Below are 27,973 nucleotides of genomic sequence, written 5' to 3'. Positions count from 1 at the left end.
GCCCCTTTATCTAAATTTGTGACCCCTGGTCCTTGTTTCTTTTTTTCAGGTCCCCTGGGTCGACATTGTCTATACCTTTGAGATATTTTGAATGCTTGAATCAGATCCCCGCGTCGTCCCTTTTGAAATATAACGAAACGGCTTTTGCTCAGCAGAAACAGCAGCTGTTTCGTTACATTTGCTTCCTGTTCAGAAAATAAACACAGTGTGTCTAATTTTTGACAGCATTTTTATTTAGAGGAAGTGCCGTCTTCCCCTTTTTTTTTGGTCGTTGCCTCGGTAACCGAAATTTTGACAGAGCGAATTAAATACGACAGCGAAGGGGAGGAGGTACGGAGATGAAAATAGTCTCTATAAACTGTAGCAAAAGTTGTTTTAAAACGTTGCTGAAGGATTTTAAAACAACACAGAGAGATTAACATCGCATTTAAAATAGATTTAAGGATGAACTGTTCACATCCGGGTAAGTTTAACTGTCTTTTAATTCCATAAATAAACAAACATTGTCGGTTTATTAATGATTATCAGTCGTTTACATAAGCTGGAAAATACGAAGCGACCCCCTAAAAAGGTGATAATTTAACGTCAGGTCTAAAGAGAGAGAGAAAGATTATAATTTATCAGAGTTTTAGTTTTGAAAAAGGCAAACGGGAACATTTATATCAATAACAGATTCTGTACAGCTGCTGTAGCGTTGTTATAAAATCTTAAACCTGACATTAATTTATGAATTAATACATTGTTTACTTACGCAGTGTTTATACCTGTAATATATATATATATATATATATATATATATATATATATATATATATATATATATATATATATATATATATATATATGACGTCATTTTTGGACATAGTTCAGCATGCAAGTTTAGTAGCAATATATTAATATATGCAAATGTACCATAGACTGTTGGATTATCATTTTTGAAATGCTAATTTAGTTTTTATTAAGCACACACGCATTTATCATTTCTTTAACACACTTTTGTCCAGGGAAAGTTTCATTGGAAACAAACAGCGTAGTTATTTCCAGCGTTTTGATTCCCAGGTAACTACATTTCTATTTAAAATCTATGAACGCGTTTGGTGATGTAACGATCTGCTGTTTGTCTGTTCAAACCTCCAGGGCGTCGTTGTGTATCGTTTGATTTCCTTTAGTCTCCTCCGAGGGGCGTAAAGTCGTTTGATTTCTCTAAAATAATATCACACGAGCCCTTGAAAGCGTCCTGGGATGCTTCTAACGATTTAAAATCAATTTAACACCAGCAGAAACATACATATATTGGAGCAACTCGTCCTCTTAACATTTCAAACCTGCCAGACCCCAGAGGTCTCTTCCTCAGTTGGAAGTAGGACAGAGAGAGATCGGTGTTTGTTTTGTCCCCCGATATATTTCTGATTTTCGATCCAAACTGAGCTGTCAGTTACTGAACCAGACCCTTAATTGAAGGGATTCATTCATTAGACTTTTTTGTGATCGTTCTCAGCTCTGAAAACAGTCGCGGGTTTCAAGTTACACACACACACACACACACACTGACACACACACACTGACACACAGATGCACACACACACACACACACTGACACACACACACACACACACACACAGATGCACACACACACACACACACTGACACACACACACACACTGACACACACACACACACACAGATGCACACACACACACACACTGACACACACACACACACACTGACACACACACACTGACACACAGATGCACACACACACACACACACACTGACACACACACACACACACACACACTGACACACACACACTGACACACACACACGCACACACACACACACTGACACACACTGACACACACACACTGACACACACACACGCACACACACACACACACTGACACACAGATGCACACACACACACACTGACACACACACACTGACACACACACACACACACACTGACACACAGATGCACACACACACAGACACACACACAGATGCACACACACACACACACACTGACACACACACACACACACACACACACACACATATATAATTATTTATTTTATTTATGTATTATTGTATAACAAATAAAACACAGCAAATAATGACAGCATAACTACAACCTATATATATTATAATAATGTAATTGTATGTAAAAATAATGCTGTTTGATAAAAAGCCCAGAAGCTGTGAAACGTAGCTAATTATTATGAAGATAAAACCCCGCGAGTTTTCAGTGTTTTCAATAGTTTTTCGCATACGTCAAAAAACAAAAGTGTTGTGTCTCAGTCGTGCTGGGAACGCGCGTGAGCTTCTTCACATGGGAGTATTATTTCACAATGTGAACGGCTATTCGATTTCTCTGTGATTTTTAATGAGCTACCAATCACTACTCTTCTGCACAGTTTAACGCAGGGGTGGGAATCAGACTCCTAGTGCATAGCACTTTCATCCATTCCAGGATTTACTGAAGACGCTGAGAAAGACTTCTAGCGGAAACGTTTGCCGTTGAATTTACACTGAAGACGCTGAGAGAGACTTCTAGTGGAAACGTTTGCCGTTGAATTTACACTGAAGACGCTGAGAAAGACTTCTAGAGGAAACGTTTGCCATTGAATTTACACTGAAGACGCTGAGAAAGACTTCTAGTGGAAACGTTTGCCATTGAATTTACACTGAAGACGCTGAGAGAGACTTCTAGAGGAAACGTTTGCCATTGAATTTACACTGAAGACGCTGAGAGAGACTTCTAGTGGAAACGTTTGCCATTGAATTTACACTGAAGACGCTGAGAGAGACTTCTAGTGGAAACGTTTGCCATTGAATTTACACTGAAGACGCTGAGAGACTTCTAGTGGAAACGTTTGCCATTGAATTTACACTGAAGACGCTGAGAGAGACTTCTAGTGGAAACGTTTGCCATTGAATTTACACTGAAGACGCTGAGAGACTTCTAGTGGAAACGTTTGCCATTGAATTTACACTGAAGACGCTGAGAGAGACTTCTAGTGGAAACGTTTGCCATTGAATTTACACTGAAGACGCTGAGAGACTTCTAGTGGAAACGTTTGCCATTGAATTTACACTGAAGACGCTGAGAGAGACTTCTAGTGGAAACGTTTGCCATTGAATTTACACTGAAGACGCTGAGAGAGACTTCTAGAGGAAATGTTTGCCATTGAATTTACACTGAAGACGCTGAGAGAGACTTCTAGTGGAAACGTTTGCTGTTGAATTTACACTGAAGACTCTGAGAGAGACTTCTAGTGGAAACATTTGCCATTGAATTTACACTGAAGACGCTGAGAGAGACTTCTAGAGAAAACATTTGCCGTTGAATTTACACTGAAGACGCTGAGAAAGACTTCCACTACTAGCTGGGTAATATAGTTTTAAACAGAAAAGATCATATATATATATATAATAGAGGGGCTTCAGTGAGTTACAGGATAATAATTCCATCCAGGGTTTCTGTGACATCATAAACTACGAGAGCGAAGGCGGAGCTTCTAAACTGTCACAGAACCCCGAGATGGAATTGTTTTCCTGTGACTCACTGAAGAGGCCCGTCTGTTATTTTTTCTAATCCACGGATACCCCTGCGATGCTGATATTAAAGAGGACGAGGTTCCGCGGTACAGTTGGGTGGTTTTTGTTATTTTTTAAACGTCGTGTTTCGGCGCTGTCCAGACGTTCTGTGTCGTTATCCGTTAGAGCTTCAGCTTGATTTGGACGATCGCCTTTACCTTGTTTTAATTTCCCGTTCCTCTCCGGTTTCTCTGAGATATACGAATGCACCAGCTTGACATCATTTTAACGTATTCTCATTGTGTTGCTCATTAATGAACATTTCTGCTCTGTGGGTGTCGTCCAGTGATTGAAAACGAGACATTTTGTGTTTTGAATTGAAAGCAACAGTCTTGAAGAGTCGAAGGGGTCAAAGTTCAAGTATATTTTCCTCTAGAGGAATTATCATTGTCACTCCTGTGGGATTATCCCTTCTCTCAAATGGCTCAGGGTGCAAATATAGCCTTCATCCATGTATATATAGGGCAGCAGCGTGGAGTAGCGGTCAGGGCTCTGGACTCTTGACCGGAGGGTCGTGGGTTCAATCCCAGGTGGGGGACACTGCTGCTGTACCCTTGAGCAAGGTACTTTACCTAGATTGCTCCAGTAAAAACCCAACTGTATAAATGGGGAATTGTATGTAAAAATAATGTGATATCTTGTAACAATTGTAAGTCGCCCTGGATAAGGGCGTCTGCTAAGAAATAAATAATAATAATAATAGTAATAATATTATATAAGACAAGAAGAGAGTTTTTGCATCTGTCGCCATTCAATACAGGGTTAAGAGAAACTGACTAATCCTGATCGAAGATAGTCATGGCTGTTGCTAAGACACAGAGGAACTTTTGCAGGTCTGTCTCTGAGCAGATGAAGCGACCCCCTTGTGTGGTTTTTTATTTCAGAGCAAGCTAAAGATAACGTGCTCTGAGATAAGCGGAAGGCTGAAGAGAGTCAGCGAGCCTGCGAAACCACAGGCTGTCATTTCAATCTGTCATGGGGGGGTTGGGGGAGAGAGCCTGCCTCTGTAGAGAGCTTTATGATGGTGGTCCGCTGTGAAAGGCGTTATATAAAAATAGATATTATTATTAATATATTACTGTGATGTTCTGCAATGTGATATTTCGCAAACAACTCTAAGCCGCCCTGGATAAGGGCGTCTGCTCAGAAATATTATTATTATTATTATTATTATTATTATTATTATTATTATTATTATTATTATTATTATTATTATTATTATATTACTGTGATGTTCTGCAATGTGATGTTCTGCAATGTGATATTTCGCAAAGAACTCTAAGTCGCCCTGGATAAGGGCGTCTGCTCAGAAATATTATTATTATTATTATTATTATTATTATTATTATTATTATATTACTGTGATGTTCTGCAATGTGATGTTCTGCAATGTGATATTTCGCAAAGAACTCTAAGTCGCCCTGGATAAGGGCGTCTGCTCAGAAATATTATTATTATTATTATTATTATTATTATTATTATTATTATTATTATTATTATTATTATTATTATTATTATTATTATTATTGGTTTGGGATGGGCAGCAGTGTGGAGTAGCGGTCAGGGGCTCTGGACTCTTGACCGGAGGGTCGTGGGTTCAATCCCAGGTGGGGGACACTGCTGCTGTACCCTTGAGCAAGGTACTTTACCTAGATTGCTCCAGTAAAAACCCAACTGTATAAATGGGGAATTGTATGTAAGAATAATGTGATATCTTGTAACAATTGTAAGTCGCCCTGGATAAGGGCGTCTGCTAAGAAATAAATTATTATTATTATTATTATTGTAACAACCTCTTCTCTTTGCTAGTGACGTCAGATCTCACGCCAGACGAGAAGTCAGAGCTTGACACCATTAGCATGCATAAGAAAACTCTCATGAAAGACATACAGGTACGCAGACTGATCAGGACCTGAAGGGAATCGGGAGGAAAACTACAGCTCCCAGCATGCCTCTGCATTCACAGCAACAGCCGGGGATGATGGGAGCTGTAGTTCTTTATACAGGCAGGCGACAAACTGGATTATAAGAATCAAAATAGCTCCCAGCATGCCTCTGCATTCGCAGTAACAGCCGGGGATGATGGGAGCTGTAGTTCTTTAGATAGCTCCTGGACTCAACAGGCTGGCCTTTGTCCTGCAGGGGGTGATAGTTCACGTCCGCTGGAAAGGGATTGGTTTGGGGGATTGGAGGGCACACTCTGACCTTCAGTTCTGCTGTTGTGGGGAACGGTCGGAGGGGGTTAAAATATCTCTCCTAACTTTGTTTTGCAGGAACTGAAGATGAAAATAGACAACGTGATCTTGGAAATTGAAGATTTTGAGCAATCGCAAGAAAAGTGAGTCAATGTTTCTGCGTTTGGAAAGTGATCTCATCCTACCCCAAGCTGACAGGAAATAGAAAAACAGAAGCATGACATCATCCCCTCAATCTTCCCTGCTTTGCATTTCCATTCAAGACAAAAAATTTTGCATCACCCTCTATGTAGAATCAACTTGCTGGCTAGGACTACGGCTCCCAGCATGACTCTGCACCCGCGGCAATGGTGAGGCATGCTGGGAGCTGTAGTTCTTTATGCTGTGGTCTCGTATCACAAGCGATACAGACCTCTATTACGATACATCATGTACAGCTGTGGGCAAAAGTTTAGCAGCATCTCCCTCTATATAGAATGAACTGATTCAGCTTCATAGAGTCCAGTGAAAGCTGCTGAATAATGTTCCCTTGTTAACATATTGAATTCCACCCCCTCTATATAGAATGAACTCCCTCAGCTTCATAGAGTCCAATGAAAGCTGCTGAATAATGTTCCCTTGTTAACATATTGAATTCCACCCCCTCTATATAGAATGAACTCCCTCAGCTTCATAGAGTCCAATGAAAGCTGCTGAATAATGTTCCCTTGTTAACATATTGAATTCCACCCCCTCTATATAGAATGAACTCCCTCAGCTTCATAGAGTCCAATGAAAGCTGCTGAATAATGTTCCCTTGTTAACATATTGAATTCCACCCCCTCTATATAGAATGAACTGATTCAGCTTCATAGAGTCCAATGAAAGCTGCTGAATAATGTTCCCTTGTTAACATATTGAATTCCACCCCCTCTATATAGAATGAACTGATTCAGCTTCATAGAGTCCAATGAAAGCTGCTGAATAATGTTCCCTTGTTAACATATTGAATTCCACCCCCTCTATATAGAATGAACTCCCTCAGCTTCATAGAGTCCAATGAAAGCTGCTGAATAATGTTCCCTTGTTAACATATTGAATTCCACCCCCTCTATATAGAATGAACTCCCTCAGCTTCATAGAGTCCAGTGAAAGCTGCTGAATAATGTTCCCTTGTTAACATATTGAATTCCACCCCCTCTATATAGAATGAACTGATTCAGCTTCATAATAATTGCAAAAGTCTATACCGGAAGCCATAATCACAGTCCAGTAGTATTTCATGTCAGATTTCGAAATGTCACATTTTTTTTTCAATGTCAGTTTTTCTGTTCAGTATCTGGAAAACTACAAAGCGCTGGGTGTGGAATTCAATTCCTCACACAGAAAATAGGAAGTTGAGGCTTTCATTACACCCTGTGTTAATGACAAGAAAGCGCTGCCATAACACTGTCAATAGGGTGTATAAAGGGACTGATTCACCTGCCCAAACTAGAGCTGGTCTGCTGGACTCAGTTTAGTTTCAATCACGCTGATGAAGGCACTAGAGCCCCAAACTAGAGCTGGTCTGCTGGACTCAGTTTAGTTTCAATCACGCTGATGAAGGCACTAGAGCCCCAAACTAGAGCTGGTCTGCTGGACTCAGTTTAGTTTCAGTCACGCTGATGAAGGCACTAGAGCCCCAAACTAGAGCTGGTCTGCTGGACTCAGTTTAGTTTCAATCACGCTGATGAAGGCACTAGAGCCCCAAACTAGAGCTGGTCTGCTGGACTCAGTTTAGTTTCAATCACGCTGATGAAGGCACTAGAGCCCCAAACTAGAGCTGGTCTGCTGGACTCAGTTTAGTTTCAATCACGCTGATGAAGGCACTAGAGCCCCAAACTAGAGCTGGTCTGCTGGACTCAGTTTAGTTTCAATCACGCTGATGAAGGCACTAGAGCCCTAAACTAGAGCTGGTCTGCTGGACTCAGTTTAGTTTCAATCACGCTGATGAAGGCACTAGAGCCCTAAACTAGAGCTGGTCTGCAGTTACAACGTAACTCCACTCAGTGGCGCTGTCTGTGAGTTAAGAACCCCCCTGCTCAGTTAGAATGAAAGCAAAATACTTAAAGGGGAAGTCTATTTAGCCAATTCTTTTAAAGGGAGTTTTTTTTACAGGTCCCCTTTTCTGTCCATGAATTTCTCTTCAGGTTCTCTAGAAGGCTGTCACGATGGCTCCAGAATTACAGGAATTAAAAATTGCAGAACCTAATCCTTAGCGGTCTCAAAAAGTACAGTAATCAAAGAAACATGTGCAAAAATCACTCTGTGGTCAGCGCTCCTTTAAAGGGAGGGACCAGCGATACTGTTAATAAAGCTAATAAGAGGTGAGAGAATGGATTTTAAAGATGGTCAGCGCTCCTTTAAAGGGAGGGACCAGCGATACTGTTAATAAAGCTAATAAGAGGTGAGAGAATGGATTTTAAAGATGGTCAGCGCTCCTTTAAAGGGAGGGACCAGCGATACTGTTAATAAAGCTAATAAGAGGTGAGAGAATGGATTTTAAAGATGGTCAGCGCTCCTTTAAAGGGAGGGGCCAGCGATACTGTTAATAAAGCTAATAAGAGGTGAGAGAATGGATTTTAAAGATGGTCAGCGCTCCTTTAAAGGGAGGGGCCAGCGATGCTGTTAATAAAGCTAATAAGAGGTGAGAGAATGGATTTTAAAGATGGTCAGCGCTCCTTTAAAGGGAGGGACCAGCGATACTGTTAATAAAGCTAATCAGAGCTGAGAGAATGGATTTTAAAGATGGTCAGCGCTCCTCTAAAGGGAGGGACCAGCGATACTGTTAATAAAGCTAATAAGAGGTGAGAGAATGGATTTAAAAGATGGTCAGCGCTCCTTTAAAGGGAGGGACCAGCGATACTGTTAATAAAGCTAATAAGAGGTGAGAGAATGGATTTTAAAGATGGTCAGCGCTCCTTTAAAGGGAGGGACCAGCGATACTGTTAATAAAGCTAATAAGAGGTGAGAGAATGGATTTTAAAGATGGTCAGCGCTCCTTTAAAGGGAGGGACCAGCGATACTGTTAATAAAGCTAATAAGAGGTGAGAGAATGGATTTTAAAGATGGTCAGCGCTCCTTTAAAGGGAGGGGCCAGCGATACTGTTAATAAAGCTAATAAGAGGTGAGAGAATGGATTTTAAAGATGGTCAGCGCTCCTTTAAAGGGAGGGACCAGCGATACTGTTAATAAAGCTAATAAGAGGTGAGAGAATGGATTTTAAAGATGGTCAGCGCTCCTCTAAAGGGAGGGACCAGCGATACTGTTAATAAAGCTAATAAGAGGTGAGAGAATGGATTTTAAAGATGGTCAGCGCTCCTCTAAAGGGAGGGACCAGCGATACTGTTAATAAAGCTAATAAGAGGTGAGAGAATGGATTTTAAAGATGGTCAGCGCTCCTTTAAAGGGAGGGGCCAGCGATACTGTTACAAATGTTTTTTTTTTTTTGTCATTTGCAGCAAAAATGTTGAAAAAGGGAAACAGTTATCTGTTGGGAAGAAAAAATTTAACATGGACCCAAAAAAGGTAATTAATACACTTTTACACTTTGAAGATCATTGCCCCTCAGTGTAATACAGAACCATTGCAGTGCTGCTGTCTGTCTGTCTGCCATTGAAGATCATTGAGGGTATAGTTAGCACACTGTGGTCCCATTCTACCAGCCTCACCCCATTGTAGCTGCCCTATACTTGTGCTACCATTGCCCCTCAGTGTAATACAGAGCCATTGCAGTGCCGCTGTCTGTCTGTCTGCCATTGAAGATCATTGAGGGTATAGTGAGCACACTGTGGTCCCATTCTACCAGCCTCACCCCATTGCAGCTGCCCTATACTTGTGCTAGCATCGTCTTGCCACTATAAAATGTATTTGCTTACGATTGTAAGTCGCCCTGGATAAGGGCGTCTGCTAAGAAATAAATAATAATAATAATAATATATTTTAGTGCAGAGCTTGTAACATTTTCAAGCTGACAATGACATCATCCCGATTGAGCTCACTTCTCAAATCCTGCTAGAGGCACAAAGGCTAAATGTGTGCCAACCACATCCTGTGATGTCACAGGAAACCGGAAGCTGTGGGCGATTTCTGAGAAACACAGTCAAGACAGCAGGTCTCTTATAACAAATATACAAACAATGGTGATCTAATCTGTGATACAAAAAAACTATCTGAGAGAGGAGACTAAAAGCACAGAGAGGTCTGGTAAAGCACAGGGAAGCATTGTAAAGCACAGAGAGGTCTGGTAAAGCATAGGGAAGCATTGTAAAGCACAGAGAGGTCTGGTAAAGCATAGGGAAGCATTGTAAAGCACAGAGAGGTGTGGTAAAGCATAGGGAAGCATTGTAAAGCACAGAGAGGTCTGGTAAAGCATAGGGAAGCATTGTAAAGCACAGAGAGGTCTGGTAAAGCATAGGGATGCATTGTGAAGCACAGAGAGGTGTGGTAAAGCATAGGGAAGCATTGTAAAGCACAGAGAGGTCTGGTAAAGCATAGGGAAGCATTGTAAAGCACAGAGAGGTGTGCAAAATGCGCTGAAAAGGGGAACAGAGGCTACGGTTTATGGTATGCGATGTGTATGCGCTCTGCAGAGAAATAGCGAACCACACTGCTAGCCCTGCTGAGCTTCTCAAAGGGCTCAGAAGGTTACGCCCTTTACAATGTCTGAGAAACCCTTACACAGTTTGGATAGCCCAAAGGTCTAGCGCTGTATATTATAAAGACATTTCAGAGGGCTGGATCGCATCGATATCAGGGTCTAGCGCTGTATATTATAAAGACATTTCAGAGGGCTGGATCGCATCAATATCAGGGTCTAGCGCTGTATATTATAAAGACATTTCAGAGGGCTGGATCGCATCAATATCAGGGTCTAGCGCTGTATATTATAAAGACATTTCAGAGGGCTGGATCGCATCAATATCAGGGTCTAGCGCTGTATATTATAAAGACATTTCAGAGGGCTGGATCGCATCAATATCAGGGTCTAGCGCTGTATATTATAGACATTTCAGAGGGCTGGATCGCATCAATATCAGGGTCTAGCGCTGTATATTATAAAGACATTTCAGAGGGCTGGATCGCATCAATATCAGGGTCTAGCGCTGTATATTATAAAGGCATTTCAGAGGGCTGGAACGCATCAATATCAGGGTCTAGCGCTGTATATTATAAAGACATTTCAGAGGGCTGGATCGCATCAATATCAGGGTCTAGCGCTGTATATTATAAAGACATTTCAGAGGGCTGGATCGCATCAATATCAGGGTCTAGCGCTGTGTATTATAAAGACATTTCAGAGGGCTGGATCGCATCAATATCAGGGTCTAGCGCTGTATATTATAAAGACATTTCAGAGGGCTGGATCGCATCAATATCAGGGTCTAGCGCTGTATATTATAAAGACATTTCAGAGGGCTGGATCGCATCAATATCGGGGTCTAGCGCTGTATATTATAAAGACATTTCAGAGGGCTGGATCGCATCAATATCAGGGTCTAGCGCTGTATATTATAAAGACATTTCAGAGGGCTGGATCGCATCGATATCAGGGTCTAGTGCTGTATATTATTAAGACATTTCAGAGGGCTGGATCGCATCAATATCAGGGTCTAGTGCTGTACATTATAAAGACATTTCAGAGGGCTGGATCGCATCAATATCAGGGTCTAGCTCTGTATATTATAAAGACATTTCAGAGGGCTGGATCGCATCAATATCAGGGTCTAGCGCTGTATATTATAAAGACATTTCAGAGGGCTGGATCGCATCAATATCAGGGTCTAGCGCTGTATATTATAAAGACATTTCAGAGGGCTGGATCGCATCGATATCAGGGTCTAGCGCTGTATATTATAAAGACATTTCAGAGGGCTGGATTGCATCGATATCAGGGTCTAGCACTGTATATTATAAAGACATTTCAGAGGGCTGGATCGCATCAATATCAGGGTCTAGCGCTGTATATTATAAAGACATTTCAGAGGGCTGGATCGCATCAATATCAGGGTCTAGCGCTGTATATTATAAAGACATTTCAGAGGGCTGGATCGCATCAATATCAGGGTCTAGCGCTGTATATTATAAAGACATTTCAGAGGGCTGGATCGCATCGATATCAGGGTCTAGTGCTGTATATTATTAAGACATTTCAGAGGGCTGGATCGCATCAATATCAGGGTCTAGTGCTGTATATTATAAAGACATTTCAGAGGGCTGGATCGCATCAATATCAGGGTCTAGCTCTGTATATTATAAAGACATTTCAGAGGGCTGGATCGCATCAATATCAGGGTCTAGCGCTGTATATTATAAAGACATTTCAGAGGGCTGGATCGCATCAATATCAGGGTCTAGTGCTGTATATTATTAAGACATTTCAGAGGGCTGGATCTCATCAATATCAGGGTCTAGCGCTGTATATTATAAAGACATTTCAGAGGGGTGGATCGCATCAATATCAGGGTCTAGCGCTGTATATTATAAAGGCATCAGGAATAATATCTCAATAATTGATTATTAATGATAGATTATTGCTTCCTCAGGGAATGAAGTATTTGATCAGTAATAATCTTTTGGTTTGGGAACCCAAGCCTGTGGCTGAATTTCTTTACAAGGAAGAAGGACTCAATAAGACAGCTATTGGTGACTTCCTAGGAGAACGGTAATCCGAATTCAAATATATATCCTTTTTTTGTTTGTCCAATAATGTTGTTTTGCTTTTTGAATTCTCTGAAATTAAAAAAAATTAAAAAATTAATTATTATTTTTTTTTTGTTATAAATATTCTTTTTAGGGATGATATGTACATCCAAATTTTGAAGGCTTTTGTGGAACTTCATGAATTTTCGGATCTCAATCTTGTCCAGGCTTTGAGGTAAGAAAAAATCAAAAATAGATTGAAATAGATTTCATTATAAATATAGCTATAGCACTGTCAATAGCACAGCATGGGACTGATTCACCTGCCATAGCACTGTCAATAGCACAGCATGGGACTGATTCACCTGCTATAGCACTGTCAATAGCACAGCATGGGACTGATTCACCTGCTATAGCACTGTCAATAGCACAGCATGGGACTGATTCACCTGCTATAGCACTGTCAATAGCACAGCGTGGGACTGATTCACCTGCTATAGCACTGTCAATAGCACAGCATGGGACTGATTCACCTGCGATAGCACTGTCAATAGCACAGCATGGGACTGATTCACCTGCTATAGCACTGTCAATAGCACAGCATGGGACTGATTCACCTGCTATAGCACTGTCAATAGCACAGCATGGGACTGATTCACCTGCTATAGCACTGTCAATAGCACAGCATGGGACTGATTCACCTGCCATAGCACTGTCAATAGCACAGCATGGGACTGATTCACCTGCTATAGCACTGTCAATAGCACAGCATGGGACTGATTCACCTGCTATAGCACTGTCAATAGCACAGCATGGGACTGATTCACCTGCTATAGCACTGTCAATAGCACAGCATGGGACTGATTCACCTGCTATAGCACTGTCAATAGCACAGCATGGGACTGATTCACCTGCTATAGCACTGTCAATAGCACAGCATGGGACTGATTCACCTGCTATAGCACTGTCAATAGCACAGCATGGGACTGATTCACCTGCTATAGCACTGTCAATAGCACAGCATGGGACTGATTCACCTGCTATAGCACTGTCAATAGCACAGCATGGGACTGATTCACCTGCTATAGCACTGTCAATAGCACAGCATGGGACTGATTCACCTGCTATAGCACTGTCAATAGCACAGCATGGGACTGATTCACCTGCCATAGCACTGTCAATAGCACAGCATGGGACTGATTCACCTGCTATAGCATTGTCAATAGCACAGCATGGGGCTGATTCACCTGCTATAGCACTGTCAATAGCACAGCATGGGACTGATTCACCTGCCATAGCACTGTCAATAGCACAGCATGGGACTGATTCACCTGCCATAGCACTGTCAATAGCACAGCATGGGACTGATTCACCTGCTATAGCACTGTCAATAGCACAGCATGGGGCTGATTCACCTGCTATAGCACTGTCAATAGCACAGCATGGGACTGATTCACCTGCTATAGCACTGTCAATAGCACAGCATGGGACTGATTCACCTGCCATAGCACTGTCAATAGCACAGCATGGGACTGATTCACCTGCTATAGCACTGTCAATAGCACAGCATGGGACTGATTCACCTGCTATAGCACTGTCAATAGCACAGCATGGGGCTGATTCACCTGCCATAGCACTGTCAATAGCACAGCATGGGACTGATTCACCTGCTATAGCACTGTCAATAGCACAGCATGGGACTGATTCACCTGCTATAGCACTGTCAATAGCACAGCATGGGACTGATTCACCTGCCATAGCACTGTCAATAGCACAGCATGGGACTGATTCACCTGCTATAGCACTGTCAATAGCACAGCATGGGACTGATTCACCTGCTATAGCACTGTCAATAGCACAGCATGGGGCTGATTCACCTGCTATAGCACTGTCAATAGCACAGCATGGGACTGATTCACCTGCCATAGCACTGTCAATAGCACAGCATGGGACTGATTCACCTGCTATAGCACTGTCAATAGCACAGCATGGGGCTGATTCACCTGCTATAGCACTGTCAATAGCACAGCATGGGACTGATTCACCTGCCATAGCACTGTCAATAGCACAGCATGGGACTGATTCACCTGCCATAGCACTGTCAATAGCACAGCATGGGACTGATTCACCTGCTATAGCACTGTCAATAGCACAGCATGGGGCTGATTCACCTGCTATAGCACTGTCAATAGCACAGCATGGGACTGATTCACCTGCTATAGCACTGTCAATAGCACAGCATGGGACTGATTCACCTGCCATAGCACTGTCAATAGCACAGCATGGGACTGATTCACCTGCTATAGCACTGTCAATAGCACAGCATGGGACTGATTCACCTGCTATAGCACTGTCAATAGCACAGCATGGGGCTGATTCACCTGCCATAGCACTGTCAATAGCACAGCATGGGACTGATTCACCTGCCATAGCACTGTCAATAGCACAGCATGGGACTGATTCACCTGCTATAGCACTGTCAATAGCACAGCATGGGACTGATTCACCTGCTATAGCACTGTCAATAGCACAGCATGGGACTGATTCACCTGCTATAGCACTGTCAATAGCACAGCATGGGACTGATTCACCTGCTATAGCACTGTCAATAGCACAGCATGGGACTGATTCACCTGCTATAGCACTGTCAATAGCACAGCATGGGACTGATTCACCTGCTATAGCACTGTCAATAGCACAGCATGGGGCTGATTCACCTGCCATAGCACTGTCAATAGCACAGCATGGGACTGATTCACCTGCTATAGCACTGTCAATAGCACAGCATGGGACTGATTCACCTGCTATAGCACTGTCAATAGCACAGCATGGGACTGATTCACCTGCCATAGCACTGTCAATAGCACAGCATGGGACTGATTCACCTGCTATAGCACTGTCAATAGCACAGCATGGGACTGATTCACCTGCTATAGCACTGTCAATAGCACAGCATGGGGCTGATTCACCTGCTATAGCACTGTCAATAGCACAGCATGGGACTGATTCACCTGCTATAGCACTGTCAATAGCACAGCATGGGGCTGATTCACCTGCCATAGCACTGTCAATAGCACAGCATGGGACTGATTCACCTGCTATAGCACTGTCAATAGCACAGCATGGGACTGATTCACCTGCTATAGCACTGTCAATAGCACAGCATGGGACTGATTCACCTGCCATAGCACTGTCAATAGCACAGCATGGGACTGATTCACCTGCTATAGCACTGTCAATAGCACAGCATGGGACTGATTCACCTGCTATAGCACTGTCAATAGCACAGCATGGGGCTGATTCACCTGCTATAGCACTGTCAATAGCACAGCATGGGACTGATTCCCTGCTATATTGCTTCTTATTGAATCGCAGGCAGTTTCTGTGGAGTTTCCGGCTGCCCGGAGAGGCACAGAAGATTGATCGGATGATGGAAAATTTCGCTAGCCGATACTGTGATTGCAATCCCAACGTCTTTCAATCCACAGGTGAGATATTAATAATAATAATAATAATAATAATAATAATAATAATAATAATAATAATATCCAACTAACCGCAAAATGATTACTGATATCAAAATAAACACACCATTATAATAATAATGATAATAATAATACTATATAGCTGTGGCCAAAAGCTTTGCATCACCCTGTAGAATTAACTTGCTGGCTAGGACTACGGCTCCCAGCATGCCTCTGCACCTGCGACCATGGTGAGGCATGCTGGGAGCTGTAGTTCTTTATGCTGTGGTCTCGTATCACAAGCGATACAGACCTCTATTACGATGCATCATGTACAGCTGTGGACAAAAGTTTAGCAGCATCACCCTCTATATAGAATGAACTGATTCAGCTTCATAGAGTCCAATGAAAGCTGCTGAATAATGTTCCCTTGTTAACATATTGAATTCCACCCCCTCTATATAGAATGAACTCCCTCAGCTTCATAGAGTCCAATGAAAGCTGCTGAATAATGTTCCCTTGTTAACATATTGAATTCCACCCCCTCTATATAGAATGAACTCCCTCAGCTTCATAGAGTCCAATGAAAGCTGCTGAATAATGTTCCCTTGTTAACATATTGAATTCCACCCCCTCTATATAGAATGAACTGATTCAGCTTCATAATAATTGCAAAAGTCTATACCGGAAGCCATAATCGCAGTCCAGTAGTATTTCATGTCAGATTTCGAAATGTCACATTTTTTCTATTACGATGCATCATGTACAGCTGTGGGCAAAAGTCTAGGACAGGACTACGGCTCCCAGCATGCCTCCTCATCTGCGGCAGTGTTGAGGGATGCTGGGGGCTGTAGTTCTTTTATTAACTACAATGAGCTGTGATGTGGTCTTGATACACGGTGAATCGGTACAGCCCTACAAGAACTACAGCTCCCAGCATGCCTCTGCACCCGCGGCCATGGTGAGGCATGCTGGGAGCTGTAGTTCTTTATGCTGTGGTCTCGTATCACAAGCGATACAGACCTCTATTACGATACATCATGTAAAGAAAGCATCGTGATCCTTCGACACACCAGGAGTCCTGTTCTACATCATGTAAAGAAGACATCCATCGCTACACAGTGAATCGGTACAGCCCTGGCTATGACTACAGTTCCCAGCATGCCCCCTCACCCGCAGCCGCGGTGAGGGATGCTGGGAGCTGTAGTCCTCTAACCCTGCCCGACCCTGTGCTTTCAGACACACAGTGAATCGGTACAGCCCTGGCTGTGACTACAGTTCCCAGCATGCCCCCTCACCCGCGGCCACGGTGAGGGATGCTGGGAGCTGTAGTCCTCTAACTCTGCGTGACCCTGTGCTTTCAGACACACAGTGAATCGATACAGCCCTGGCTGTGACTACAGTTCCCAGCATGCCCCCTCACCCGCGGCCACGGTGAGGGATGCTGGGAGCTGTAGTCCTCTAACTCTGTCCGACCCTGTGCTTTCAGACACACAGTGAATCGGTCCAGCCCTGGTTGTGACTACAGTTCCCAGCATGCCCCGTCACCCGCAACCACAGTGAGGGATGCTGGGAGCTGTAGTCCTCTAACCCTGCCCGACCCTGTGCTTTCAGACACTCAGTGAATCGATACAGCCCTGGCTGTGACTACAGTTCCCAGCATGCCCCCTCACCCGCGGCCACGACGAGGGATGCTGGGAGCTGTAGTCCTCTAACCCTGCCCGACCCTGTGCTTTCAGACACACAGTGAATCGGTCCAGCCCTGGTTGTGACTACAGTTCCCAGCATGCCCCCTCACCCGCGGCCACGGTGAGGGATGCTGGGAGCTGTAGTCCTCTAACCCTGCGTGACCCTGTGCTTTCAGACACACAGTGAATCGGTCCAGCCCTGGTTGTGACTACAGTTCCCAGCATGCCCCGTCACCCGCGGCCACGGTGAGGGATGCTGGGAGCTGTAGTCCTCTAACCCTGCCCGACCCTGTGCTTTCAGAAACACAGTGAATCGATACAGCCTTGGCTGTGACTACAGTTCCCAGCATGCCCCCCTCACCTGCAACCACAGTGAGGGATGCTGGGAGCTGTAGTCCTCTAACCCTGCCCGACCCTGTGCTTTCAGACACACAGTGAATCGATACAGCCTTGGCTGTAACTACAGTTCCCAGCATGCCCCCTCACCCGCGGCCGCAGTGAGGGATGCTGGGAGCTGTAGTCCTCTAACCCTGCCCGACCCTGTGCTTTCAGAAACACAGTGAATCGATACAGCCTTGGCTGTGACTACAGTTCCCAGCATGCCCCCCTCACCTGCAACCACAGTGAGGGATGCTGGGAGCTGTAGTCCTCTAACCCTGCCCGACCCTGTGCTTTCAGACACACAGTGAATCGATACAGCCTTGGCTGTAACTACAGTTCCCAGCATGCCCCCTCACCCGCGGCCGCAGTGAGGGATGCTGGGAGCTGTAGTCCTCTAACCCTGCCCGACCCTGTGCTTTCAGACACACAGTGAATCGATACAGCCTTGGCTGTAACTACAGTTCCCAGCATGCCCCCTCACCCGCGGCCGCAGTGAGGGATGCTGGGAGCTGTAGTCCTCTAACCCTGCCCGACCCTGTGCTTTCAGACACACAGTGAATCAATACAGCCCTGGCTGTGACTACAGTTCCCAGCATGCCCCGTCACCCGCAGCCACAGTGAGGGATGCTGGGAGCTGTAGTCCTCTAACTCTGCCCGACCCTGTGCTTTCAGACACCTGCTATATCTTATCCTTCGCCATCATCATGCTGAACACCAGTCTGCACAACCCCAACGTGAAGGACAAACCTGGCCTGGACAGATTCATCTCCATGAACAGAGGCATCAACAACGGGGGGGACCTGCCCCACGACCTCCTCCACGTGAGAAACACCCTCCCTCTGTAACCCTTCCACAGGGGGGCGCCACGGAGAAGCCAGCTGGTGCCCCCCCACCACCACTGGAAGCACAGCAAAGTGTAATCAAGCACAGAGCGGTCTGGTAAAACCGATTAAAAAACTAAACTAGCCCTTCTGAGTAAAAGCACACTTTTACAAGGGTTAGTTTACCATGGCATGCTTCACCAGACCTCTCTGTGCTTTACAATGCTTCCCTATGCTTCACCAGACCTCTCTGTGCTTTACAATGCTTCCCTATGCTTTACCAGACCTCTCTGTGCTTTACAATGCTTCCCTATGCTTTACCAGACCTCTCTGTGCTTTACAATGCTTCCCTATGCTTTACCAGACCTCTCTGTGCTTTACAATGCTTCCCTATGCTTCACCAGACCTCTCTGTGCTTTACAATGCTTCCCTATGCTTTACCAGACCTCTCTGTGCTTTACAATGCTTCCCTATGCTTTACCAGACCTCTCTGTGCTTTACAATGCTTCCCTATGCTTTACCAGACCTCTCTGTGCTTTACAATGCTTCCCTATGCTTTACCAGACCTCTCTGTGCTTTACAATGCTTCCCTATGCTTTACCAGACCTCTCTGTGCTTTACAATGCTTCCCTATGCTTTACCAGACCTCTCTGTGCTTTACAATGCTTCCCTATGCTTTACCAGACCTCTGTGATTTACAATGCTTCCCTATGCTTTACCAGACCTCTCTGTGCTTTACAATGCTTCCCTATGCTTTACCACACCTCTCTGTGCTTTACAATGCTTCCCTATGCTTTACCAGACCTCTCTGTGCTTTACAATGCTTCCCTATGCTTTACCAGACCTCTCTGTGCTTTACAATGCTTCCCTATGCTTTACCAGACCTCTCTGTGCTTTACAATGCTTCCCTATGCTTTACCAGACCTCTGTGATTTACAATGCTTCCCTATGCTTTACCAGACCTCTCTGTGCTTTACAATGCTTCCCTATGCTTTACCACACCTCTCTGTGCTTTACAATGCTTCCCTATGCTTTACCAGACCTCTCTGTGCTTTACAATGCTTCCCTATGCTTTACCAGACCTCTCTGTGCTTTACAATGCTTCCCTATGCTTTACCAGACCTCTCTGTGCTTTACAATGCTTCCCTATGCTTTACCAGACCTCTCTGTGCTTTACAATGCTTCCCTATGCTTTACCAGACCTCTCTGTGCTTTACAATGCTTCCCTATGCTTTACCAGACCTCTCTGTGCTTTACAATGCTTCCCTATGCTTTACCAGACCTCTCTGTGCTTTACAATGCTTCCCTATGCTTTACCAGACCTCTCTGTGCTTTTATTTTGGGGCACATTTCTAAGAGTTAGTTTATTTTTAGTCTGAAGTTCAGGATAATATCGCTGATAATTTTTTTATTTTTTTTTCTCTCCCCTTTCCCAGAAACTGTTCGAAAGCATCCGGAACGAACCATTTAAAATCCCGGAGGATGATGGGAATGACGTCACGCACACGTTTTTTAACCCCGAACGGGAGGGCTGGCTAATGAAACTGGGTGAGAGGCTAGCAGATCACTGAACACACTGTCAATGAGCGAGTCAATATAAAACTGCATTAAAACACAGTGACAGCTAAAGCATAGGGAAGCCTTGTAAAGCACAGAGAGGTCTGGTAAAGCATAGGGAAGCATTGTAAAGCACAGAGAGGTCTGGTAAAGCATAGGGAAGCATTGTAAAGCACAGAGAGGTCTGGTAAAACATAGGGAAGCATTGTAAAGCACAGAGAGGTCTGGCAAAGCACAGGGAAGCATTGTAAAGCACAGATAGGTCTGGTAAAGCATAGGGAAGCCTTGTAAAGCACAGAGAGGTCTGGTAAAGCATAGGGAAGCATTGTAAAGCACAGAGAGGTCTGGTAAAGCATAGGTAAGCATTGTAAAGCACAGATAGGTCTGGTAAAGCATAGGGAAGCATTGTAAAGCACAGAGAGGTCTGGTAAAGCATAGGGAAGCATTGTAAAGCACAGAGAGGTCTGGTAAAGCATAGGTAAGCATTGTAAAGCACAGATAGGTCTGGTAAAGCATAGGGAAGCATTGTAAAGCACAGAGAGGTCTGGTAAAGTATAAGGAAGCATTGTAAAGCACAGAGAGGTCTGGTAAAGCACAGGGAAGCATTGTAAAGCACAGAGAGGTCTGGTAAAGCATAGGGAAGCATTGTGAAGCACAGAGAGGTCTGGTAAAGTATAAGGAAGCATTGTAAAGCACAGAGAGGTCTGGTAAAGCACAGGGAAGCATTGTAAAGCACAGAGAGGTCTGGTAAAGCATAGGGAAGCATTGTGAAGCACAGAGAGGTCTGGTAAAGCATAGGGAAGCATCGTAAAGCACAGAGAGGTCTGGTAAAGCATGGGGAAGCATTGTAAAGCACAGAGAGGTCTGGCAAAGCACAGGGAAGCATTGTAAAGCACAGAGAGGTCTGGTAAAACATAGGGAAGCATTGTAAAGCACAGAGAGGTCTGGCAAAGCACAGGGAAGCATTGTAAAGCACAGATAGGTCTGGTAAAGCATAGGGAAGCCTTGTAAAGCACAGAGAGGTCTGGTAAAGCATAGGGAAGCATTGTAAAGCACAGAGAGGTCTGGTAAAGCATAGGTAAGCATTGTAAAGCACAGAGAGGTCTGGCAAAGCACAGGGAAGCATTGTAAAGCACAGAGAGGTCTGGTAAAGCATAGGGAAGCATTGTAAAGCACAGAGAGGTCTGGTAAAGCATAGGGAAGCATTGTAAAGCACAGAGAGGTCTGGCAAAGCACAGGGAAGCATTGTAAAGCACAGATAGGTCTGGTAAAGCATAGGGAAGCATTGTAAAGCACAGAGAGGTCTGGTAAAGTATAAGGAAGCATTGTAAAGCACAGAGAGGTCTGGTAAAGCACAGGGAAGCATTGTAAAGCACAGAGAGGTCTGGTAAAGCATAGGGAAGCATTGTGAAGCACAGAGAGGTCTGGTAAAGCATAGGGAAGCATCGTAAAGCACAGAGAGGTCTGGTAAAGCATGGGGAAGCATTGTAAAGCACAGAGAGGTCTGGCAAAGCACAGGGAAGCATTGTAAAGCACAGAGAGGTCTGGTAAAGCATAGGGAAACATTGAAAAGCACAGAGAGGTCTGGTAAAGCATAAGGAAGCATTGTAAAGCACAGAGAGGTCTGGTAAAGCACAGGGAAGCATTGTAAAGCACAGAGAGGTCTGGTAAAGCATAGGGAAGCATCGTGAAGCACAGAGAGGTCTGGTAAAGCATAGGGAAGCCTTCTTAACTATTTCTTGTTTGGTTTATAGGTGGAAGAGTAAAAACTTGGAAAAGAAGATGGTTCATTTTAACTGATAGCTGCCTCTATTACTTCGAATACACAACAGTAAGTTCCACCCCTATTTCATTTTGACAAATGGTTTTATCCTTTAGCTTTCAAGTAAGTTCTATGGGGCATACCATGTCTTGTATTGACTTTGGGGATGTTCCTGTTATTGCTTCCCTCCCAGTCCCTCCTCAGCTCCGCTAGAGCCACGCTGCTTCCCTCCCAGTCCCTCCTCAGCTCCGCTAGAGCCACACTGCTTCCCTCCCAGTCCCTCCTCAGCTCCGCTAGAGCCACACTGCTTCCCTCCCAGTCCCTCCTCAGCTCCGCTAGAGCCACGCTGCTTCCGTCCCAGTCCCTCCCAGTCCCTCCCAGTATATTTGACTCTTTTTCTGTGTGTTTCAGGATAAAGAACCCAGAGGGATTATTCCTCTTGAGAATCTCTGTGTTAAAGAGGTAGAGGACCCTCGGAAATCAGTAAGTTTGAAAATGCAGAACTTTATTTAAACGTCTTATTTGCAGAGCTGTATAGAGATCTATAGGAAAGAGAGCTCCCCTCTCAACACTGCAGAGCTGTATAGAGGTCTATAGGAAAGGGAGCTCCCCTCTCAACACTGCAGAGCTGTATAGAGATCTATAGGAAAGAGAGCTCCCCTCTCAACACTGCAGAGCTGTATAGAGGTCTATAGGAAAGAGAGCTCCCCTCTCAGCACTGCAGAGCTGTATAGAGGTCTATAGGAAAGAGAGCTCCCCTCTCAACACTGCAGAGCTGTACAGAGGTGTGTAGTTTAAGAGACCAGTCCGCTCTGGCTCCTGGCTGCTCCTGTGTGTTCTCTGACGCTCGCTTGACTGTCTCTCAGCACTGCCTGGAGTTGTTCAACCCGAACAGCAGGGGGCAGAAGATCAAGGCGTGCAAGACTGAGACGGACGGAAGGGTGGTTGAGGGGAAGCATCAGTCCTACAAGATCTCAGCGTCGAGCGCGGAGGAGAGGGAGCAGTGGATCAAGTCTATCAGGTGAGTCCCTTCCCCCCTCTGTGCTTCACAATGCTTTAACACACCTCCCTGTGCTTTACAATGCTTCCCTATGCTTTACCAGACCCCTCTGTGCTTTACAATGCTTCCCTATGCTTTACCACACCTCCCTGTGCTTTACAATGCTTCCCTATGCGTTACCAGACCCCTCTGTGCTTCACAATGCTTCCCTATGCTTTACCAGACCTCTCTGTGCTTTACAATGCTTCCCTGTGCTTTACCAGACCTCTCTGTGCTTTACAATGCTTCCCTATGCTTTACCAGACCTCTTTGTGCTTTACAATGCTTCCCTATGCTTTACCAGACCTCTCTGTGCTTTACAATGCTTCCCTGTGCTTTACCAGACCTCTCTGTGCTTTACAATGCTTCCCTGTGCTTTACCAGACCTCTCTGTGCTTTACAATGCTTCCCTATGCTTTACCAGACCTCTCTGTGCTTTACAATGCTTCCCTATGCTTTACCAGACCTCTCTGTGCTTTACAATGCTTCCCTATGCTTTACCAGACCTCTCTGTGCTTCACAATGCTTCCCTATCTTTTTTTTTTCTCAGAGCTAGCATTACAAAACACCCCTTCTATGATCTGGTGTCGGTTCGGAAGAGGAAAGTGATTAGCAACGGGACATCGGAGTGACTCTGCCTGCCAGCCTCCTTCAGCAGGATCCACAGCTGATGGGCATCGCTGTCTACCATGCGGATCTGTGCAATACATTTAGGGTTTCTGAGACCCCCCGCTATACAAAGAAAATGGAAATCTGTGCATCTGTGCCAGAGACTGTGGCTGCATTTGTTCACTTTACCCCTTTCCCTGCTTTTAAAAAAAAAATTAAACACAGTAAATATATATATATATCAAATGTCCCGCCTTTGTGACTGGTATCGATCCTTGATTCGTTCTAAACACTTTCGACCCGCCCCCCCAGACGACTGAGTGACAGCGAGTCCCGGCATCTCTATTGGATGTAAAACGAGGGTTAAAACGAGGCAACAGTTAAGAGGTTTGTTCGCGGGTTCAGACACGGAGGATTTAAAACAGAATTGAAAATTGAGGCGAAATATACATTTCATACAGTATATGATATTGATGTGATCCAGCCCTCTGAAGTGTCTTTATAATATACAGAGCTAGACCCTGATATTGATGCGATCCAGCCCTCTGAAATGTCTTTATAATATACAGCGCTAGACCCTCATATCGATGCGATCCAGCCCTCTGAAATGTCTTTATAATATACAGCGCTAGACCCTGATATTGATGCGATCCAGCCCTCTGAAATGTCTTTATAATATACAGCGCTAGACCCCGATGTCGATGCGATCCAGCCCTCTGAAATGTCTTTATAATATACAGCGCTAGACCCTGATATTGATGCGATCCAGCCCTCTGAAATGTCTTTATAATATACAGCGCTAGACCCTGATATTGATGCGATCCAGCCCTCTGAAATGTCTTTATAATATACAGCACTAGACCCTGATATCGATGCGATCCAGCCCTCTGAAATGTCTTTATAATATACAGCGCTAGACCCTGATATTGATGCGATCCAGCCCTCTGAAATGTCTTTATAATATACAGCCCTAGACCCTGATATTGATGCGATCCAGCCCTCTGAAATGTCTTTATAATATACAGCGCTAGACCCTGATATCGATGCGATCCAGCCCTCTGAAATGTCTTTATAATATACAGCGCTAGACCCTGATATTGATGCGATCCAGCCCTCTGAAATGTCTTTATAATATACAGTGCTAGACCCTGATATTGATGCGATCCAGCCCTCTGAAATGTCTTTATAATATACAGCACTAGACCCTGATATTGATGCGATCCAGCCCTCTGAAATGTCTTTATAATATACAGCGCTAGACCCTGATATTGATGCGATCCACCCCTCTGAAATGTCTTTATAATATACAGCGCTAGACCCTGATATTGATGTGATCCAGCCCTCTGAAATGTCTTTATAATATACAGCGCTAGACCCTGATATCGATGCGATCCAGCCCTCTGAAATGTCTTTATAATATACAGCGCTAGACCCTGATATTGATGCGATCCAGCCCTCTGAAATGTCTTTATAATATACAGTGCTAGACCCTGATATTGATGCGATCCAGCCCTCTGAAATGTCTTTATAATATACAGCACTAGACCCTGATATTGATGCGATCCAGCCCTCTGAAATGTCTTTATAATATACAGCGCTAGACCCTGATATTGATGCGATCCACCCCTCTGAAATGTCTTTATAATATACAGCGCTAGACCCTGATATTGATGTGATCCAGTCCTCTGAAATGTCTTTATAATATACAGCGCTAGACTCTGATATTGATGCGATCCAGCCCTCTGAAATGTCTTTATAATATACAGCGCTAGACCCTGATATTGATGCGATCCAGCCCTCTGAAATCCCATGTTGTATATTTCAATGTAAATACATTTCACCCAATTGAAAGTATATATAAAAAAAATATTAAAAAATATTGTACAGCTTTCAGAAAACTTTGAAAAAATGTGTATGTTTTTATATATTTTTTAAAATTAATTTAATGGATATTTTGTATTATTATTATTTTCACATTGTTGAGAAAATATCACATTTCCGGTCTGTAATTATGTACGTTTATACCATGAAAAAAATAAATTGAAATTCAAAACTATTTTGATTTTGTCTGTTCTGAAATGTAGATAGTTTTTCAGACCCTGATATTTCTGTATATAGCCGGCGCCATCTAGTGGACGGCTAGTGTATTGCAAGCACAATTTTTAAAAGTGGCAGATCGATAACAATATCAATACTTTCTTGACGGTCGGTATGGAGCTGTGACGTCACAACGCGTCAACTTCCTGTGTCGCAGCAGCCTGAGAACCCACAGCAGACTCCAGCCGCTCCTTTGAGAGTTCAGCGTGGTTCACGATGTACGCCAGGGCACAGTGTCATCACAGCTCTGTGCTACGAGAAACTGTGTTGCCTGAACAGCAATCATTTGACACTGGATGCCAATCAGACAAAGTCACGTCCCAGTTAAACCACATCAACAGCGCTGGGAAGAACCGTCTCCCAGATTCGTGTCCCTTTTTAAGCAGAAATCCTGATTTCCAGGGTTTGGAATAAACAGCTCTGTGAACGACTGCAGACAAGAAGGGAAGAACAATATTGAAAAACTATAGAAACGACATCTGGCTTCTCAAATAACGACCGCAGTTGTAATGCAGTCATACATTAACTGGGGGGGGGTCACAGCTGCATCTGGAAACAGCAAGCACCCCTCTTTCATTTCCCCTTTCCGAAAAACCAATCTCGCATCTCCGTTCCTCTTTCAGAGAAAGCGAAGGCCGACAGCAAACCGTTTTCGATTTCAGATTGCAATGAAGGACAGACGGGGCATGTCGTATGCAGACAGGCTCAAAGAATTGAATCTGTTCAGTCTTGAACAAAGAAGACTACGCTGCGATCTGATTCAAGCATTCAAAATCCTAAAAGGTATAGACCCAGGGGACCTGAAAAAAGAAACAAGGACCAGGGGTCACAAATTTAGATAAAGGGGCATTCAGAACAGAAAATAGGAGGCGCTTTTTTCACACAGAGAATCGTGAGGGTCTGGAACCAACTCCCCAGTAATGTTGTTGAAGCTGACACCCTGGGAGCCTTCAAGAAGCTGCTTGATGAGATTCTGGGATCAATAAGCTACTAACAACCAAACGAGCAAGATGGCTGAATGGGGCCTCCTCTCGTTTGTAAACTTTCTTATGTTCTTATGGGTGAAAAATATTATTTTTAAGGGGTAAATATAAGAGCTAATATCAAGCGAGAGTCTCCCCTGGTAAAGGCACAGTCGTGTCATTTGCCTCCGTAAAGGACTACATCTCCCATCATCCCTCACTGTTGCTACAAGTGTGGAGGCATGCTGGGAGATGTAGTCTAATAACCAGGACTGGATGGCTGACGGACTGGTAGAATCCTTTTAATATGTCTGGGTAGTCACAGAACAGCCCAGAAAAATAATGTGGTATAGAGTTTGGCCACACGGGGGCAGCAAAAGCTAATGAATTACACAGTGAAAAAAAAACAAAACTAAATATCAAAATTTATAAATTTTCCAATTCAAGTATAAGTTTGACATCATATTATTGGAATTCAGAGTATAATGATGTAAAAGGTAAGAGAATGGATTTTAAAGATGGTCAGCGCTCCTCTAAAGGGAGGGGCCAGCGATACTGTTAATAAAGCTAATAAGAGGTGAGAGAATGGATTTTAAAGACGGTCAGCGCTCCTCTAAAGGGAGGGGCCAGCGATACTGTTAATAAAGCTAATAAGAGGTGAGAGAATGGATTTTAAAGATGGTCAGCGCTCCTTTAAAGGGAGGGGCCAGCGATACTGTTAATAAAGCTAATAAGAGGTGAGAGAATGGATTTTAAAGATGGTCAGCGCTCCTTTAAAGTCTTGTTACACGATCCTGCTTAGTTCTGTGTTTACTGCAGTGTGGAAGGCAGTGGGGTTTGAGGAGCTCAGTGGTTAGATAAAGAAAGCGCTGGGCTGCAATGTGGAAGGCAGTGGGGTTTGAGGAGCTCAGTGGTTAGATAAAGAAAGCGCTGGGCTGCAGTGTGGAAGGCAGTGGGGTTTGAGGAGCTCAGTGGTTAGATAAAGAAAGCGCTGGGCTGCAGTGTGGAAGGCAGTGGGGTTTGAGGAGCTCAGTGGTTAGATAAAGAAAGCGCTGGGCTGCAGTGTGGAAGGCAGTGGGGTTTGAGGAGCTCAGTGGTTAGATAAAGAAAGCGCTGGGCTGCAGTGTGGAAGGCAGTGGGG

The 27,973-nt window shown here is 44.1% G+C and overlaps 1 protein-coding gene across 1 annotated transcript; it reads left to right on the top strand.

Annotated features, from left to right (window-relative positions):
• Nucleotides 1–304: 304 nt before the first annotated feature.
• Nucleotides 305–25,829, top strand: LOC131727811 (cytohesin-4-like). Its single transcript, XM_059019091.1, has 13 exons — nucleotides 305–463; nucleotides 5,407–5,489; nucleotides 5,871–5,935; nucleotides 9,272–9,338; nucleotides 12,356–12,474; nucleotides 12,607–12,687; nucleotides 15,828–15,940; nucleotides 18,658–18,806; nucleotides 20,243–20,354; nucleotides 22,118–22,194; nucleotides 22,537–22,608; nucleotides 22,992–23,146; nucleotides 23,715–25,829. The coding sequence occupies exons 1-13, from the start codon at nucleotides 445–447 to the stop codon at nucleotides 23,794–23,796; spliced, it is 1,194 nt and encodes a 397-aa protein (XP_058875074.1). The 5' UTR covers nucleotides 305–444; the 3' UTR covers nucleotides 23,797–25,829.
• Nucleotides 25,830–27,973: the final 2,144 nt, after the last annotated feature.

The sequence above is a fragment of the Acipenser ruthenus genome, unplaced genomic scaffold (genome assembly GCF_902713425.1).
Source record: "Acipenser ruthenus unplaced genomic scaffold, fAciRut3.2 maternal haplotype, whole genome shotgun sequence".
NCBI classification, from domain to species: Eukaryota; Metazoa; Chordata; class Actinopteri; order Acipenseriformes; family Acipenseridae; genus Acipenser; species Acipenser ruthenus.
This window is presented reverse-complemented; position numbering and strand designations above follow the sequence as displayed.